This window comes from Erpetoichthys calabaricus, chromosome 2 (genome assembly GCF_900747795.2).
Source record: "Erpetoichthys calabaricus chromosome 2, fErpCal1.3, whole genome shotgun sequence".
Classification (NCBI taxonomy): Eukaryota; Metazoa; Chordata; class Cladistia; order Polypteriformes; family Polypteridae; genus Erpetoichthys; species Erpetoichthys calabaricus.
In genome coordinates, this window is record NC_041395.2 from 38450941 (window position 1) to 38468165 (window position 17225).

The 17225-nt window shown below is 39.6% G+C and overlaps 1 protein-coding gene across 1 annotated transcript; it reads left to right on the plus strand.

Annotated features, from left to right (window-relative positions):
• The first annotated feature begins 1184 nt into the window (after positions 1-1184).
• Positions 1185-16574, plus strand: emc4 (ER membrane protein complex subunit 4). Its single transcript, XM_028793614.2, has 6 exons — positions 1185-1450; positions 10190-10361; positions 10542-10656; positions 12801-12954; positions 14345-14505; positions 16353-16574. The coding sequence occupies exons 2-6, from the start codon at positions 10243-10245 to the stop codon at positions 16386-16388; spliced, it is 585 nt and encodes a 194-aa protein (XP_028649447.2). The 5' UTR covers positions 1185-1450; positions 10190-10242; the 3' UTR covers positions 16389-16574.
• The last annotated feature ends 651 nt before the right edge of the window (positions 16575-17225 follow it).

The following is a 17225-nucleotide window of genomic DNA, read 5'->3' on the forward strand; positions in this document are numbered from 1 at the left end:
CCCATGCACCCTCCAGGACCCTGCTAAGGGTATAGAGCTGGTCCACTGTTCCACGACCAGGACGAAAACCACACTGTTCCTCCTGAATACGAGGTTCGACTGTCCGACGGACCCTCCTCTCCAGGACCCCTGAATAGACTTTTCCAGGGAGGCTGAGGAGTGTGATCCCTCTGTAGTTGGAACACACCCTCCGGTCCCCCTTCTTAAAGAGGGGGACCACCACCCCGGTCTGCCAATCCAGAGGCACTGTCCCTGATGTCCATGCGATGTTGCAGAGGCGTGTCAACCAAGACAGCCCTACAACATCCAGAGCCTTGAGGAACTCAATTGTTATTGAATCGAGCTGACAAATATGAGAGGGAAGAGAATTCCCGAGTTGAGGAGCATTATGAGAGACGCTCGAGCTCCCATAGCACTGAGTCTGACATGTGGTATAGAAAGTAGAGCTGCAGATGAGGATCTGAGTGAGCGAGAGGGAGTGTAAGTCTGTAGGAGATCAGTGAGGTTGTGGAGAGCTATAACGGTAAGAGCAGTATTGTGTATTGTATTCTGTAGTTAATAGGGAGCCAGTGAAGTAGAGAAAGAATAGGTGTAATATGTTCAGTGGATTTAGAACAGCAGGTTATTATCCTGGCAGCAGAATTTTGAAGAAGTTGTAAGCGATGGATAAGTTTTTGTGGGATGCCTGATAGAATAGCATTACAGTAATCTATACGTGAGGTGACTAGGGCATTAACCAATACTTCAGTACTGTGTTGCATAAGAACAGGACAAAGTCTAGAAATGTTTCGGAGATGGAAGAAGGCAGTCCGAGAAATGTTACTTATATGGGAGGAATTATTTAATAATAATAATTATTATTATTATTTAATAATTGTCATTATTAGTGTATAAATGGATATAAATAATTGCATTTAAACGATTCGCCAAAATCTGTTGTGTGTAAACATTACTGTTTTAAACGTTATTGTTTTTTCATCAGAAAACCCGGTTTCCTCGTTTACCTGTATTAGTTTAAATGGCACTTTTGCCACTCGCAATATGGCGTACGCGCTGACGTATAGTGTCGACAGGGCAACACAGTGAATGCGGCGTCTATCTATATATGTCTATGGTGAAGTATATGTCTATGGTGAAGTTGCCCTTACCGAAATGGCGGTATAGTTAGAAGAGCGCATGCGCGACCTCCGGGTGACCTCGGTAGTGAACGTGCTAGTAGTTGTCATGCTTTGGAACGGCTGGTCGATGCCGCACAGTTAGGCTTCATTTTTGTTACTGTTATTTGTATTGTATTTATTTCTTCGAAACAATAGAGGAGGATTCATTGTATCGGTAGAATAAAGTACTGTATCATTTAGTGACTGCCTTAAAGTGGACTGATTAAAGGAAGGTGACGGAAGTGCGTTTGGCTGACGACGCTGAAAGATTTCAGCTTAGTGCCTAAACCAAGGTAAGCGAGTGAGTTATTTTTTAAAATGTGTTACAGTGTGTTAGGACTGTTTCCTGGAATGTTTAACTGGTAAGTGTGCGTTCTGGTTATAATCACCTGGAGTTCTGAGGGCATATTTAAAATAAATTCCGTTTTAAGATTTGTGTGTTTCATTGGCTGTGTGGTACCCTGACCCATATTGTAAAAACCGTTTAGAAATAATGTCACAAAATAGCTGGTGACTTTTATATATAATATATATATGTGTGTGTGTGTGTTTAAAAGAGGACACAGTAGCCACGTCTGCTGCTTGTACTGCCAGTAACTTAAGAACTACATAGCAAGTCGGTGCAATTTAAGGAACAAGTAAAGTAACGGACAACGATGTCTCATTCTTGCTGCTGTTTCGATTAAACTGCTCGTGCCTTGCACTATTTTGATTATCCTTCAGAAAATTAATGAAAGGATAGCTTACCTTTAAGTAAGTCATTCTGTTCCAAGTTACGAGGTGTTGCCAAAGTAACACAATTGTTAATTTGCCTTTCTGTGATATCACACGCCATTTTACTAAGAAATGCAGGCAGCATTTTTGCATGCGCAGAATGTAGAACATTCATAACATTACAAAGGAAGCAGAACATTCAGTTTAGTTTTTATATATATATATATATATATAAAATATGATGCTTATGAATAAGAAGGCTCTGTACAGTATATGTATGATTAAGTTATGTGAGATTGTGAGTCACACTGTTAAAAGGTCGCTTAACTTGCAGTGCTGCCTCAAAGCCACAATGGTAACAACACAAACCAATTGAGACACAAAAAAATATATTTTTATTCTTGGCTTTTTTTTTCTTTAAAGATATGTATTTTAAAGTATAAATCGGGCACAGCTGAGAGACCAATAATAAAAGTTGACAGATATGAAGAAACAGTTAGCTGAGGTGCCGTCCTAGCTCCTTCACTGGTGGTCTTCAGATTCTTATCCAAGCGTTCAGATATCAGAAGTGTGGAAGGTTTCAGAAGGCAGCATTTGAAAAAATGCAGGGTTAAGTAGCAGCAGCAGTGGATCTTAAATGCCAGGACATAGTAACACTTTTTGTAATTTTTAGGTAGTATGGTTTTGGTACAGTAAACCAGGCCATGTTGTAATTAGAAGTTTCACCGTGCCTTTTGTAAAAATGCCCGGGTGTAAAGAACCTTCTTGGCATTGTCCTGGCAGAACCCAAGGAATGCATATTTGCATAGCACAATGAAAGCTATGAAAGCTTATCTGACCCGACCTTGGATAAGCGGAAGAGGATGGATGGATGGATGGACAATGAAAGCAAGCTAAAAATGAAAAGCCAGCAGTGTAACATGATCCCAGTAATCGGCAGAAATGAAATGCATTAGAAAGAATATTTCCTAAGAAGGCTGTAAATACACAGATGTTAGCGACACACACTGATAATTTATCTTCACTCTTGCCTACAGCCTGTTCTTACCATCACAGGTTTGAGGGTGTGCCTTTAATGTGCAGTCCTAGACGCAGCACATCTATAGTCTATTTAGTCTACAGAATCTGTATGCTGCATTATCTATTTTTAAATGGTCCATATACCTAAATACCTTATATACAATATGTTTAAAGTATGTGCTAAAATTACTACTATAAATGTAATAGGTAAAGTGTTCTGTTAACTTGAAATATTAGGTGGCTAGAAACCCAAATTGTAGGTATTTCTATTTACTGATACGTAAAATAAACTCCAAACTGACTTGGCACTTTTATGTTATGGGCTAATTCCACAAGTGTAGAAAGCTACCCCAAGATTTTATAATGTTTAAACAATTCTCAGTTTTTAAAGAACAAGAAGTAGACATACAGAAATGAAATGTTTGAATGTGGACTTCTTTTGACACACCAATTACAATCAATTTAAGCATCAAGTTTTAATAATATTATTAATGTTACAAGGGAGCTTACCCTTTGCTCGCCAGCCCCCCTGGCCTGCAATATGCACCAGCCACTTTGTGTCTCTGCTGCTCGCGTTGTGAAGAGGGGGACTGCACACACCCCAAGGAGACGCGGTCGCTCCTCCGAAACCCCCTCTTAAACGGTGATACAATGGGAAACAAGTAATGTTTTTTTTTTTTTTTTTTTACCTCCAATTTACACGATCAGCTATTGCCTTGCTGCTGTGCTGCGTGATCTGCATCTCATGCGGTGCTTTGAACATTTAAAAGCCTGTACAGCAGCAGTCTTTGTCATCTACTCTTTTATTTCTTGTCCTGGGCATGGTTAAATCTGTTGGCAGAAAGTCTTGTCTCGTGGGACATGAGTTCTTGATATTTTGTAGTTTATAATTTAAAAATGAACCATCACATTACAGTTCAATAAATTCTGAAAAGAATGATACCAAACATATATATGTAGGTTTTAAAATAAGCCCGATTTAAAGCGTGACAAAAAATGTGACATAAAATCGTTGCACAAAATCGTTTCCCTTTTAGGCTTAGGATTTTACAGTGTTCTCCCTAGCATCTTTTAGCCGGGCACCCGGCTGTCATCTTGCATGACATTGCGAGATGACAGCTGCAGATCTACAGGCATAGGCAGATCTAATGATCTGCAGAGATGGCAAGGGACGAACGGGTGGGCAAATACTTTAGAAGCAGGATCGCAAGTGGTGAGGGAAGAGTCGCGGTGCGGTATATTGCCTATCACTCAATGCTGAACATGCTAATAGCGGGGACGAGGCAGAGCGGAGTTCACAAGCAGAGAGTATGGGGGAGGTGGGCTTTCGAGAGGGGGCTGTACATGATAATAGTGGGTGCGTAGCAGTTTAATACAGCAGCAAGGAGTATGGGGAGGTGGACAGGCGAGAGGAGGCTGTACATGCTAATAGCGGGGATGGAGTGGCAGTTCACAAGCATAGAGAATGTGGAGGTGGGCGGGCGAGAGGAGGACTGATAAAATAAAAAAAAAAAAAAGACTAGTGGAACCAGTCTGTCAGATATCAGAAAAAGGGCGTCAGCCTGACGTCTCTGCTCTCAGTGTCAGTGCAGTCTGTGTAGTGCTACTAAGCATACAGCTGCTCTCTTCTTCTTCAGTACATGACAAACCAATATATATATATATATATATATACAGTGCATCCGGAAAGTATTCACAGCGCATCTCTTTTTCCACATTTTGTTATGTTACAGCCTTATTCCAAAATGGATTAAATTCATTTTTTTCCTCAGAATTCTACACACAACACCCCATAATGACAGCATGAAAGAAGTTTACTTGAGATTTTTGCAAGTTTATTAAAAATAAAAAAATTGAGAAAGCACATGTACATAAGTATTCACAGCCTTTGCCGTGAAGCTCAAAATTGAGCTCAGGTGCATCCTGTTTCCCCTGATCATCCTTGAGATGTTTCTGCAGCTTAATTGGAGTCCACCTGTGGTAAATTCAGTTGACTGGACATGATTTGGAAAGGCACACACCTGTCTATATAAGGTCCCACAGTTGACAGTTCATGTCAGAGCACAAACCAAGCATGAAGTCAAAGGAATTGTCTGTAGACCTCCGAGACAGGATTGTCTCAAAGCACAAATCAGGGGAAGGTTACAGAAAAATTTCTGCTGCTTTGAAGGTCCCAATGAGCACAGTGGCCTCCATCATCCGTAAGTGGAAAAAGTTCGAAACCACCAGGACTCTTCCTAGAGCTGGCCGGCCATCTAAACTGAGCAATCGGGAGAGAAGGGCCTTAGTCAGGGAGGTGACCAAAAACCCGATGGTCACTCTGTCAGAGCTCCAGAGGTCCTCTGTGGAAAGAGGAGAACCTTTATATTAGGAAAAAACATCTCTGCAGCAATCCACCAATCAGGCCTGTACGGTAGAGTGGCCAGACGGAAGCCACTCCTTAGTAAAAGGCACATGGCAGCCCGCCTGGAGTTTGCCAAAAGGCACCTGAAGGACTCTCAGACCATGAGAAGGAAAATTCTCTGGTCTGATGAGACAAAGATTGAACTCTTTGGTGTGAATGCCAGGCATCCCGTTTGGAGGAAACCAGGCACCGCTTCTCACCAGGCCAATACCATCCCTACAGTGAAGCATGGTGGTGGCAGCATCATGCTGTGGGCATGTTTTTCAGCGGCAGGAACTGGGAGACTAGTCAGGATAAAGGGAATGATGACTGCAGCAATGTACAGAGACATCCTGGATGAAAACCTGCTCCGGAGCGCTCTTGACCTCAGACTGGGGCGATGGTTCATCTTTCAGCAGGACAACGACCCTAAGCACACAGCCAAGATATCAAAGGAGTGGCTTCAGGACAACTCTGTGAATGTCCTTGAGTGGCCCAGCCAGAGCCCAGACTTGAATCCGATTGAACATCTCTGGAGAGATCTTAAAATGGCTGTGCACCAACGCTTCCCATCCAACCTGATGGAGCTTGAGAGGTGCTGCAAAGAGGAATGGGTGAAACTGGCCAAGGATAGGTGTGCCAAGCTTGTGGCATCATATTCAAAAAGACTTGAGGCTGTAATTGCTGCCAAAGGTGCATCGACAAAGTATTGAGCAAAGGTTGTGAATACTTATGTACATGGGATTTCTCAGTTTTTTTTATTTTTAATAAATTTGCAAAAACCTCAAGTAAACTTTTTTCACGTTGTCATTATGGGGTGTTGTGTGTAGAATTCTGAGGGAAAAAATGAATTTAATCCATTTTGGAATAAGGCTGTAACCTAACAAATGGTGGAAAAATTGATGCACTGTGAATACTTTCCGGATGCACTGTGTGTGTGTGTATATATATTAATTACAGTTGTTTAAGCATTAGGTGTGTTCTGTATGCAAAAATCCTTGTAGCACTCACTATGGTTCCTGTTAAAGTGACCCCATCTGCCGTTCTTATTTTTGCTCATATTTGGACCTGCATCCATATTACAAAAAGTGTGCAGAAACCCTTGCAGCACACACTGTGTCCTGAGCAAAAGTTTTGTCACTGAATTGCTGCGGGTTTTGTTAAAGTGACCCATCTGCCATTCCTTTTTTTGTTCATATCTTGCCCTGCCGTAGTGCAAGTGTGCATTGAATATCCAAAAGGCTCTCACTTTCCCACTCAAAAGTCTTATTCATAGGTACTTATAATTTTTTCCAAATGTTTTACCAACATGAGTAAAAGTGTTCAGAAAACAACACTGCTCAGTTATTTCAGAAAAGACACGCCACAAACTAATGAAGGTGTAGCGTCAACTCCTGATGTGGCAATTTCAGATAAAGACATTGCAGAAGCTGGTCTATCACGGGAAATCTCTTCAGCACACACTCTGCCAATTCATAAATATAAGCACCGCTTATCCGGCATAAACAAACCGTGGTTTAAAGATTTTGATTGGCTAATGGTCAAAGAAAATGGTATGTGGTGCCCATTGTGCATGAAATATTCAAACAAACACCCCCAAGGAGGGAGTTACCTTGGGTAAATGTGCCATGCACAAGAATTCAAAAAGAAAGCTTGCTGGACCATGAAAAAAGTAAAACGCACATCGAGTCTTCCACTGACCTTTTAGGAAAGCGTGTACTAGAGCAAACTGGAATCGGTCAAATTGAAAGATCTCTATCTGTGTTAAATAACTTACAGAGAGATGCCTTTGTGGGAGCTTTAAGATCCATGTGTTGGTTGGCAACAAATGAGTTGCCACATACAACGTTGTTTGAAAAACTATTGGAACACTAAAGAAATGGGTTATTCCTTTTTACAGCATCTCAATGTTGGTAAAAATGCACATTACACCTCAAAGAATAATGCAAGAGCTGCAGAATGTCTTTCTGCATCAGAAATAAAGTCCAACATACTGAAAAATATACACACTGAATTTATTTTCAGTATTCTGTGTGTATAATGTATATATGCAGCTGCTGTACCTTGTTTAACATAACTGAATGACATCTTAAGGCAGCTGTTCAATTTCTTCCAAAATTCTTCAGTTAGGATGGCTGGTTTAACAGAAATCCAAAATATTCTGAACATTCCTCAGATTGAGCTGAAAATGACCCGTGACACTAGATGGCTATCTCATGACACTGCAGTACAGTCACTATGATAGTGTATGACGAGTGTCATAGCTGAGGCCACTAAATGAAATGACATCACAGCTGAAGGATTAAGCAGATGTATTAAAATGTGCTTGGTGTGTTTGTGTGTGTCCTGCGGTGGGTTGGCACCCGGCCCGGGATTGGTTCTTGCCTTGTGCCCTGTGTTGGCTGGGATTGGCTCCAGCAGACCCCCGTGACCCTGTGTTCGGATTCAGCGGGTTGGAAAATGGATGGATGGATTAAAATGTACAATTTTGTTTCCTCTCTGATGATGCTTTCAGGTATATTACCTTTGTTGTCCAAGTTATCTAAGGCTTGGCAAATGCAAGATGTGAATCTTACCGAAATTGAGTCAGTTTTGCTCGCCACAAAATTGTCCATCATGAAGTTGGAAGACACTCCTGGGAGATATTTTCAAAGCCTTCATCATTGTCTGGCAGAAGAATGGTCAGATCTCCGCATTGTTTATACACAGAGTGATGTAATGTCATTCAAAACTGCAATATATGATAAATACCTAGAGACAGTTGTCAAGCACCTAGATGTAAAATTCCCTGGCATGCCAATTATTTCCAGCTTTTCAAAAGTTTTCAATGCAGAAACTCATGATTCAAGTGAGTCTACTGAAATTCATTTCGATCATTACTCCAAAAATGGTAGGCCTCCAATTTTAAAATATGAAAGTAGCAGGCAAGAATGGACAGTTGTGTCAAAAATTATCAGAAGTCAATCATACAAAGACTTCAGTCCAAAACAGATTTTACTAAAAATGGCAACGACATCAGAGCTCTAAGAGTCTTTTCCAAATTTAGCCAAACTAGCTCATGTTGGGCAAGTGATCCCAGTGAGCACAGCTGAATGTGAAAGGGGGTTTTCTGCCCTTAAAAGGATCAAGACATGTTTGAGAAATCGCATGAATCAAAGCACGCTAAATAATCTCATACTGATCTCCTTGGAGGGCCCAGATCCTGGGGACTTTGATTATGGGAAAGCTGCAGACAGCTGGGCTTCTTGCAAGAAAAGAAGAATAAATATTTAACTGAAGACACCTTCTGCATATGCAAGTTGACTTTGAAGAATATTTTAAAATTTTTCTTCATTAGGTTTCCCATACTTTCTTTTTCCATTGTTTTCACTTTTCTTCCCGAAAGCAACAATACTTATGCCTCTTGGTTTATGTCATAACAATTGTTATTTAAAATTTTTGTTAGTGTTGCAGGATCCTGAATTGGATACTTCTTAAATTTAATAAAAATATTCTTGCATAAGTGTCAAACCTTAAAAAAAGGAAGTCATATTGAGTATTGGAAAATAATTAATAATAATTAAGTAAGAGTGCATTTAATTTTCCCCACCACCAAATTTCCCTGTCCCACCCCACCCGGCTACTTTTTCATGCCACCTGGCTGGAAAAAAATTTCAGGGGACAATACTGATTTTTATATTTATATATATATATATATATATATATATATATATATATATATATATATATATATATATATATATATATAATGATAGAGTAGATTTAGCTGCATGAGCTTTCTGTCATGGTGAGCTTGAATGTAGGAAGTTAAATACTCTTGTTTCATTCATCCATCTAATTTCTCTCCTATTTATTCAGTCTAGAGTCATGAACCTGCATGGACTGGTGCCCTGCCTAGGGTTGGTTCCTGCCTTGCACCTTGTGCTGCATGAATAGGCACCAGCGCTATCTGATGTTCAACTGGATAAGTGGGGTAGAAAATAAATGAATGATGGGTAAACTGTACTGAGTATGCAGACTAGGTTAATCAGCCTGATTTTAATATAGTGGCATGTTCCATCACAAGGCACTACAGATTTTTAGTTTAAAAAAAAAAATACAAAAAAAAAAAAAAGAACATCATAAACCAGTGTTTTTTAAACTATGGGTCACATGATATCTGATCTTGGGTCATTCCAAGTCGTGAATTACAATTGTCCTGAATGAGAAATGGCCTCAAACAGTTTGCAGAATGCCTTGTGATGGGTCGCCACTTACAAGGGGAAATCAAACCCCCTTGACGAAGATCGGCAGAGATTCAAAAGGGGGACTCATGTCCTCCAACTAGGCACTGATTAGCTGCAGTTTCATGGTGATTACAGGTTGTGAAGACTTGAAATATTTAAAATTGGGTTGGGTTTAAGAGCTACTATCTTCAACTATAGTAGGCAGAATATAAAGGGCAGTTTTTAAAAGCACTTAAATCAAGCTAAAAAATGAGGCACATAGCAGCATTGAGAGGATGTTAATGGGAAAATTTCTATAGGATTTGGGTCCATTTAATCAGTTTTTCGGTTTTTGTTTTTTCTTTAACTGTTTTGTACACTGTTACTGCATTTCTCTTCAGCTGTTTTGTTAGTTTGCTGGCAGGCTAATATCCTCTCACATATCAGGATGGTATTCTGGGATATCCCCAGAAGCCATAATAATTCCTGTTTTTCCACATCGATGCGGCAGTTGTCTCTGTGTTCCAGCAACACACTTTAAAGTGTGGGGAATATCTAAGGTTTTTACTTCACTCCTTAACAGATGGGTGCCTTTTTTGTTTCAGCGTTCAGATGTTATAGTACTGCTTTTCTATCATACTGCTATTTCTTTGCTTGCTATTTTAATTGACAGTTTATACTACTATAATGTATGTGTTTCTTTTTCACAGTGATTGGGAGGATCACCTGCAAATTGCTTGGTCTATATCTGTAGTCATTGGTAATGTCCAGTCCTGGGGGTTCAGGCTTTGGGGGCTCCAGCGGAAGTACCATAGCAGTACGAGGAGCAGCAGCTGCCAGGAGATTGAAATGGAGCCTGGAGTTGTGTGTTGGCATGTCTCGGTAAGAGGAGTGTTTAGATTTCTCACTTTGGATGGAGATTTAAAAAAAGAAAAAATCAAAAACCTCAATTTATTAAGAATGATTAGGAAATCCAAAAATTTGAAAGGATGCTTATCCCCAAAGTAAGGGACTCCGCACTGAGATGTGTTCAGTCTAAACTTTTTCATTATTTTATTTCAGGGGGCGCTCGGATAGACAAGGAAACCAGGGGGATTCGCTGTATCCCGTTGGCTACTCTGACAAGCCCATCCCTGATACAAGTGTGCAAGAGACGGACCGAAACTTAGTGGAAAAGGTGAAAATCAGTCATAACAGTAGTGTTGTATCTGTTTTGAAAATGTACATTTATTCATTGTCTTCAGGAAGTTTTTAGACCAGCCTTAAGCTAAAATTATTTAATATTTTCCTCAACAAACAACAATCAATACATCAGAATGACAAAGCAAAATCAGGAATGTATTAATTTTTGAAAATAAAAAAAAAGAAATTTTACACAGTTACAAATATTTAGACTCTTGGCAATGACACTTGAAATTTGGCTCGGGTGTATCCTATTCTGTCGATTGGACATAAGGAAAGGCATACATTTATCTAAATGAGATCCCACAATTGACAATGTGTATTTAAGCAAAAACCAAGCCTTAAGGCTAAAGTAACAGCCTACAGAGCTTAGATATAGGAATATTTTGAGGCACAGATCGGAGGCAAAATAAATCTGCTACACTAAAGGTTCCCACAGGCAAAGTGGCCTCCATAATTCTTAAGTGGAAGATATTTGGAACAACCACGACTTCTCTTACAGCTAGCTAACTGGCCAAACTGCAGTCATGGGATAGTGGCCTTGGTTAAGAGAGGTGACCAAGTATGCAATGGTCAAGCTGGCTGAGCTCCAGAGAACTGTGTGGAAATGGGAGTTTCCAGAAGGACAACCACGACCGCAGCACTCCACTAATCTGGGCTTTTTGGCAAAGTATTCAGATAATGCATGAAAGCCCTCTTTGGAGTTTGCATAAAGACACCTAAAGGACTTTCAGACTATGAGAAAACAACATTCTGGGGTCTGATGAACCCAAACATCACATGTAGAGGAAATTGAGCAACGCTCATCACCTGCCGGGGATTGTTTTTCAGCAGCACGGGCTGAGCACAGTACAGAAATATCCTTAATGAAAACCTGATCCAGAGCGCTTTGGACCTTAGACTGGGCTAAAGGTTCATCATGCAACAGGACAGTGACCTCAAGCACAAAGCAAAAGCAACATAGAAGTGGCTTAGGGACAACTCTGAATGTCCATTAATGGCCCAGCCAGAGCCCAGACTTGAACTCTATCAGACATTAGAGAGTACTAATAATAGCTGTCCACTGGTGGTCTCCATCCAACCTGAGAAAGCTTGAGGGGATGTGCAGACAGGAATGGCAGAAAATCCCAAAGTCCAGGTGCGTGATGTTTGGCATTTTTGACCCAAGAAGACTCCAAGCTGTAATGGCTGCCAAAGGTGTTTCAAGAGTCTGAATACTTGTGCCAATATGATGTTTCAGTTTTTTTATTTTTAATATACTTGGGGGCTCTGTCCCCTGCTCACTTCATTCACCAACTATCAGGGGCAGGTGCTGAGCACCCGCTGTCTTACAGCTGAGCCGCTTGAAGGGTATCGGGGCACTCATCCGTTAGAGAAAGCGATTGTATCTAAAGAGATGGTACATAGAAGAGTATGTGGGGCGTGGGAGTAAGATGGTTTGGTTCTTAGTTATAGTTGAGTATTTCACTACAGCTGTCTAATTTTAAATATCAAGTAATAATAAAACATAATTTACTTTTTATTATGCTTTACTTTTAACTAACACCTCATCAAAAACAATATTATGAATTACTTTATCCACTAGCTTACATTCTATATAAACATTGTTTTTTGTTTCATTTCTGTTCACATATTGTTCAGGATAGTTTTCTCTTTTTCAGTTATTGGACGATTCTTTTTGTTCTTGATTTTTATTACATGCTGCTCTTTTTCTATCACAATCTAAAATTCAACCTCCTTGAAAAAATAATTTGCTTTTCTGCATTGCCATTATAATTGACTGTGTTGAAGGGCGAGTTAGCACGGAGAGTATCACAGGGTGGTACAGAGAGAGGATGTGCACGGTAGGAGTAATGATTGGGTGAGCAGTGTGGAGGGAAGTGGTCAAGGCTGAATATCACGGACACAACGGAAAACTTTTTTTAATATAATAGAGAAATTTGCAAAAATGTCTGAAATCTTGATTTCACTTTGTCATTCTGGGGTTATCAAGTATTGTTTGACAATGGAAAAAAGATTGTAAATGATTGCAGCATAAGGCTGCAGCATAACAAAATGTAAAAAAGTGTAGACACACAGTAAATTGCTGGCTTCAGAAAGTGCTGATTGATAGATATATATATATGTTTCTGTACACAGCGATGCTGGGATGTAGCACTGGGACCTCTCAAGCAGATTCCGATGAATCTGTTTATTATGTACATGGCTGGAAACACCATCTCGATCTTTCCCATCATGATGGTATGCATGATGGCTTGGAGGCCAATTCAGGCTCTCATGTCAATGTCTGCAAGTAAGTATAATTTATACCTGTTCAAAGCTCATAACAGTACACCAAACCAAACACCGCTTTGTGAAGTTCATGAGAGCGTCTTTAACAACAGTTCATCACTATTAAAAGGGTTGCTGTCACATGGCGACATCGCAATATTTGTACGTCAGTGAAATCTTCTGGTTTCCATCTATCCATCCATCCCCTTCCGCTTATCCGAGATCGGGTTGCGAGGGCAGCAGCTTGAGCAGAGATGCCCAGACTTCCCTCTCCCCGGCCACTTCTTCTAGCTCTTCCGGGAGAATCCCAAGGCGTTCCCAGGCCAGCCGAGAGACATAGTCCCTCCAGCGTGTCCTGGGTCTTCCCCGGTGCCTCCTCCTGGTTAGATATGCCCAGAACACCTCACCAGGGAGGCGTCCAGGAAGCATCCTGATCAGATGCCCGAGCCACCTCATCTGACTCCTCTCGATGCGGAGGAGCAGCGGCTCTACTCTGAGTCCCTCCCGGATGACTGAGCTTCTCACCCTATCTTTAAGGGAAAGCCCAGACACCCTGCGGAGGAAACTCATTTCAGCCGCTTGTATTTGCGATCTCGTTCTTTCGGTCACTACCCATAGCTCATGACCATAGGTGAGGGTAGGAACATAGATCGACTGGTAAATTGAGAGCTTCGCCTTGCGGCTCAGCTCCTTTTTCACCACGACGGACTGATGCAGAGCCCACATTACTGCGGATGCCGCACCGATCCACCTGTCGATCTCACGCTCCATTCTTCCCTCACTTGTGAACAAGACCCCGAGATACTTGAACTCCTTCACTTGGGGCAGGATCTTGCTACCAACCCTGAGATCTTGTTTTCAGATACATATTTATATCTTCCCTGGAAAAAGATTCAGTATTGCATGAATAGCTAGAATAATGGTACAGCAAGAATAATGAGTTCCTCTTAGGTACTGGACTTGGGTTCAAGTCGTTGTTAGTGAGCCATTTGTGTGTAGTCTGCATGTTCTTCATATTGTCAAGCAGATGTTGATGCACAGTCACAAACTGAGAGAAACATTTGTAAGACCTTTGCAGTTTTCTGAATTATTATCTGTATGTTCAGTTGTATTACTGGAGAGACTGTCCTCAAATAAATGCTAGACACAGAATGTTAGTTTCTTTATTGAACATGTTTAAATATTAAAGTTAAACATTGAAAGTATGTGGACTCCTGTATATACATTTTCCAAGTGTTCACAAACTTTTTCTTCCATCTCTGTGCCATTTTGCCATTCCACTTATTGTTGTCAGGATAGCTTATAACCCTGAATACAGAAAAGTAGGCACAGAAAATGGAATACTACTGAAGTACTGTAGTATGTTATTACTTTCTGTTTTTGTAATATAAAATTCTCATTGTTTCATCCAGCATTTAAACTTTTAGAAAGCTCAAGCCAGCAGTGGTTGCAAAGTCTTGTGTATTTTGTCGGAAATCTGCTTGGACTAGCGCTGGCTGTCTACAAGTGTCAGTCAATGGGTCTTTTGCCCACACACTCCTCTGACTGGTTGGCTTTCATTGAACCACCAGAGGTATGTTGACCGTTTTTTTTTCTCCTATGGATTTAAATTTAAGCTGAAGTTTAAGTGGTATTACAGAAAAGTGTACATTTTTACATATTTTACTGATCAACAGATAAAAACTTGAAATCCAAAGTGAAAAACTCTCTAGAAAATTATCTAAATTACAAATAATAGAATGTAAATGGATTGCATAAGTATTTAATATGACACACCTAAGTCCTCACTGATTGTTGATTTTAGAAGTTAAGTAGTTATTTAAATGGAGAATACTATGCTTTTGTATTTTTATAGGCACTGTAGTAGGCCTAATTTCTGAAAGGTATGGAGCAAATCATGTGTTTAACATTAAAAAGTGCCCAGAGACATTCAGTTTAGAGGTCATTTATAGGAAGGGTTTTGATTTGATATATTTTTGTTGGTCATTTTAAATATTCTGTTGTTATGTACTTGATTCTCTTCCTTTTTCAGATCTTTAACTTTTTTAGCTTTATTCTGAAAAATATGGTGCATCTTATTGTGTACCATTTGGTTGGGACATTAAATAGCTAGTATTTCAGACTGTAAACACTTCAGCTTATCTGTAGGTAGCACAGGAGCTAGTATTGTAATTGTGGAGAGTGCAGTCAAACCAGGGCTACAACAGCTAATCAAGATTATCATTAATAACCGATGATGAAAGAAGTAGTCAATGAATTTTAAAATAGTCTACGTTCTTATCTATTATATACACCAGTACATTGACCAAGAGTAAAGTTAAACACATTTTGAGATATGGCAGAGATGGAGGATGAAACTATGGTGGATTGTCTAAAAACCAAAGTACTCAGAAGTACTTATGGAGTCATTTCAATTTCACATTTTGCCAGATCTGTGCAAATAAGAACACTTGGCATCAGAGCACAACCGCGATATGGGATTACACTTGGGGATAATAATCCAGCTGCACTCCCTACCTTCTGTTTCTTCTGGCCATTCAAACTGACAGTATAGAATCGGAGTCCTCCATTATGCAAAACTCCTTTTACAGCGTATTTCCTTTGTTGTACTGTAAATGAACCAAGTGTGGCATATATGAAGCCTCCTTTTGATCTTGTTGTCTTTGCTGTCATATACTACATTCTAGAAAATGTTGGTCAACACTTAACAGTGTTTTAAGCCTTACACAATAGCCTTGAAAGTGTTAGACCTTACAGTTAGTAAAGACTTGTTGCTTGTAATCTTGGACCATATTTGAACAGTTGTTATGAAGGAGAGCATTTGAGCAAAGACTAAAATGTTTTCAGTTTTGTCTAAAAGGCTTACAGTTTTACACAAATGTTGCGTTTTTTTAACCCCAGATTAATCAAAATAATATTAAAACAACTATTGGATTATCAATATAGTTGTTAGTTGTGGCCCATATTAAAAACCACGTCTGAATTAATGGAACGTGGGACTATTTCTTAGGGGTATTATGACGGCTATTATAAGAACTGGATGTTGCCTTTGTATGGCAGCAGCACACAATTTATTAAACATCCATAGAGTTGTGCAATTTGGGTTCATATGGAGTATTTATCCTCCATATGGTTTTTAGCTCTTATTTTATAAAAATTTTAGGATATTGTAGTATAAAGTTGTATGTCTGTAATCTACAAAGACCATTCAGTAAATTGTTCATCACTTGAATCAGATTTAAGAAACAGTCTCTTTCTGTATGTTTCTATCCAAGTGGAAAAATAACTGAAATCTTTATATCTGTCTTCATCAAGTTCTTTTCTGCATAACAAGTTTATTTTGTATAGTTTGTACTTTACAGATGTATGGCCTCAAACCAGTTGCTTACAAATATCTAATTAAGCCTTTCTTTCCTGCAGAAAATGGAGTACATGGGTGGTGGGATGGTCCTGTAGGATGGCTGGAGCACCAATTAACAGGACTTACTTTGCTCATGGACTCTTCCTTTGGAACTGTTTCAAACATTGCACTGCAGTGCCAGTGTCATCGTCGAACTTAATTACAGCTAATAAATTCTAATTGAGAATATGGTGATTATGTGGTACGCTCAGTAAGCAGTAAAGAATATGAAATGTGTAAGACCTTGGTGACTTTTCTCTGCCATTTGATTTTTTTTTTTTGGAGCTGCCAATGGTTTGTTTCTGTTGTTGCCATTTTATTTAAATTAATTTTCTGTCAAAACCCGAGATCATAATCATATCTTGTTTGGCTGAAACATACAATGCATAGTAGACAGTAGTCCACATTATATAATAGAAATACATAGCCGTGTATTTTACCTAGTAGTTTTACTTGGAGGTTCAATGCTGTTCGAATAAGGCAGTTTATAATTCCGCTGCATGTCAGTAGGTGTAATATATAAATAACTACACGTCTGAATTCTTGACCCACTCTGCTGTCAGCCTGATTCCCATTAAACATAACTGCCTATAAAATATCCCTTTGGTGTCTCTTATTAGGTATGCTCCAAATTTCTAACTAAAATATTATATTTTGTGACTACAAAATAAAACAAGCCTCTAGAAAACAAATGTCCTTTTATAGTCGGCTGCAATTAAAACAAAGGTTTTTCTTTATTTTTTACAGCGGATTGAGATGAAAGGCCACAGTATGACAGTGCTGAATCTAGAATTTTACAGTGCCAATAATATCTGCACCAAGGCTCATTTTTGAGGTTTCATGTCCCCACACAAATGTAGAGAACATCGCTTCAAAAGTGATAGTGAGGCCTT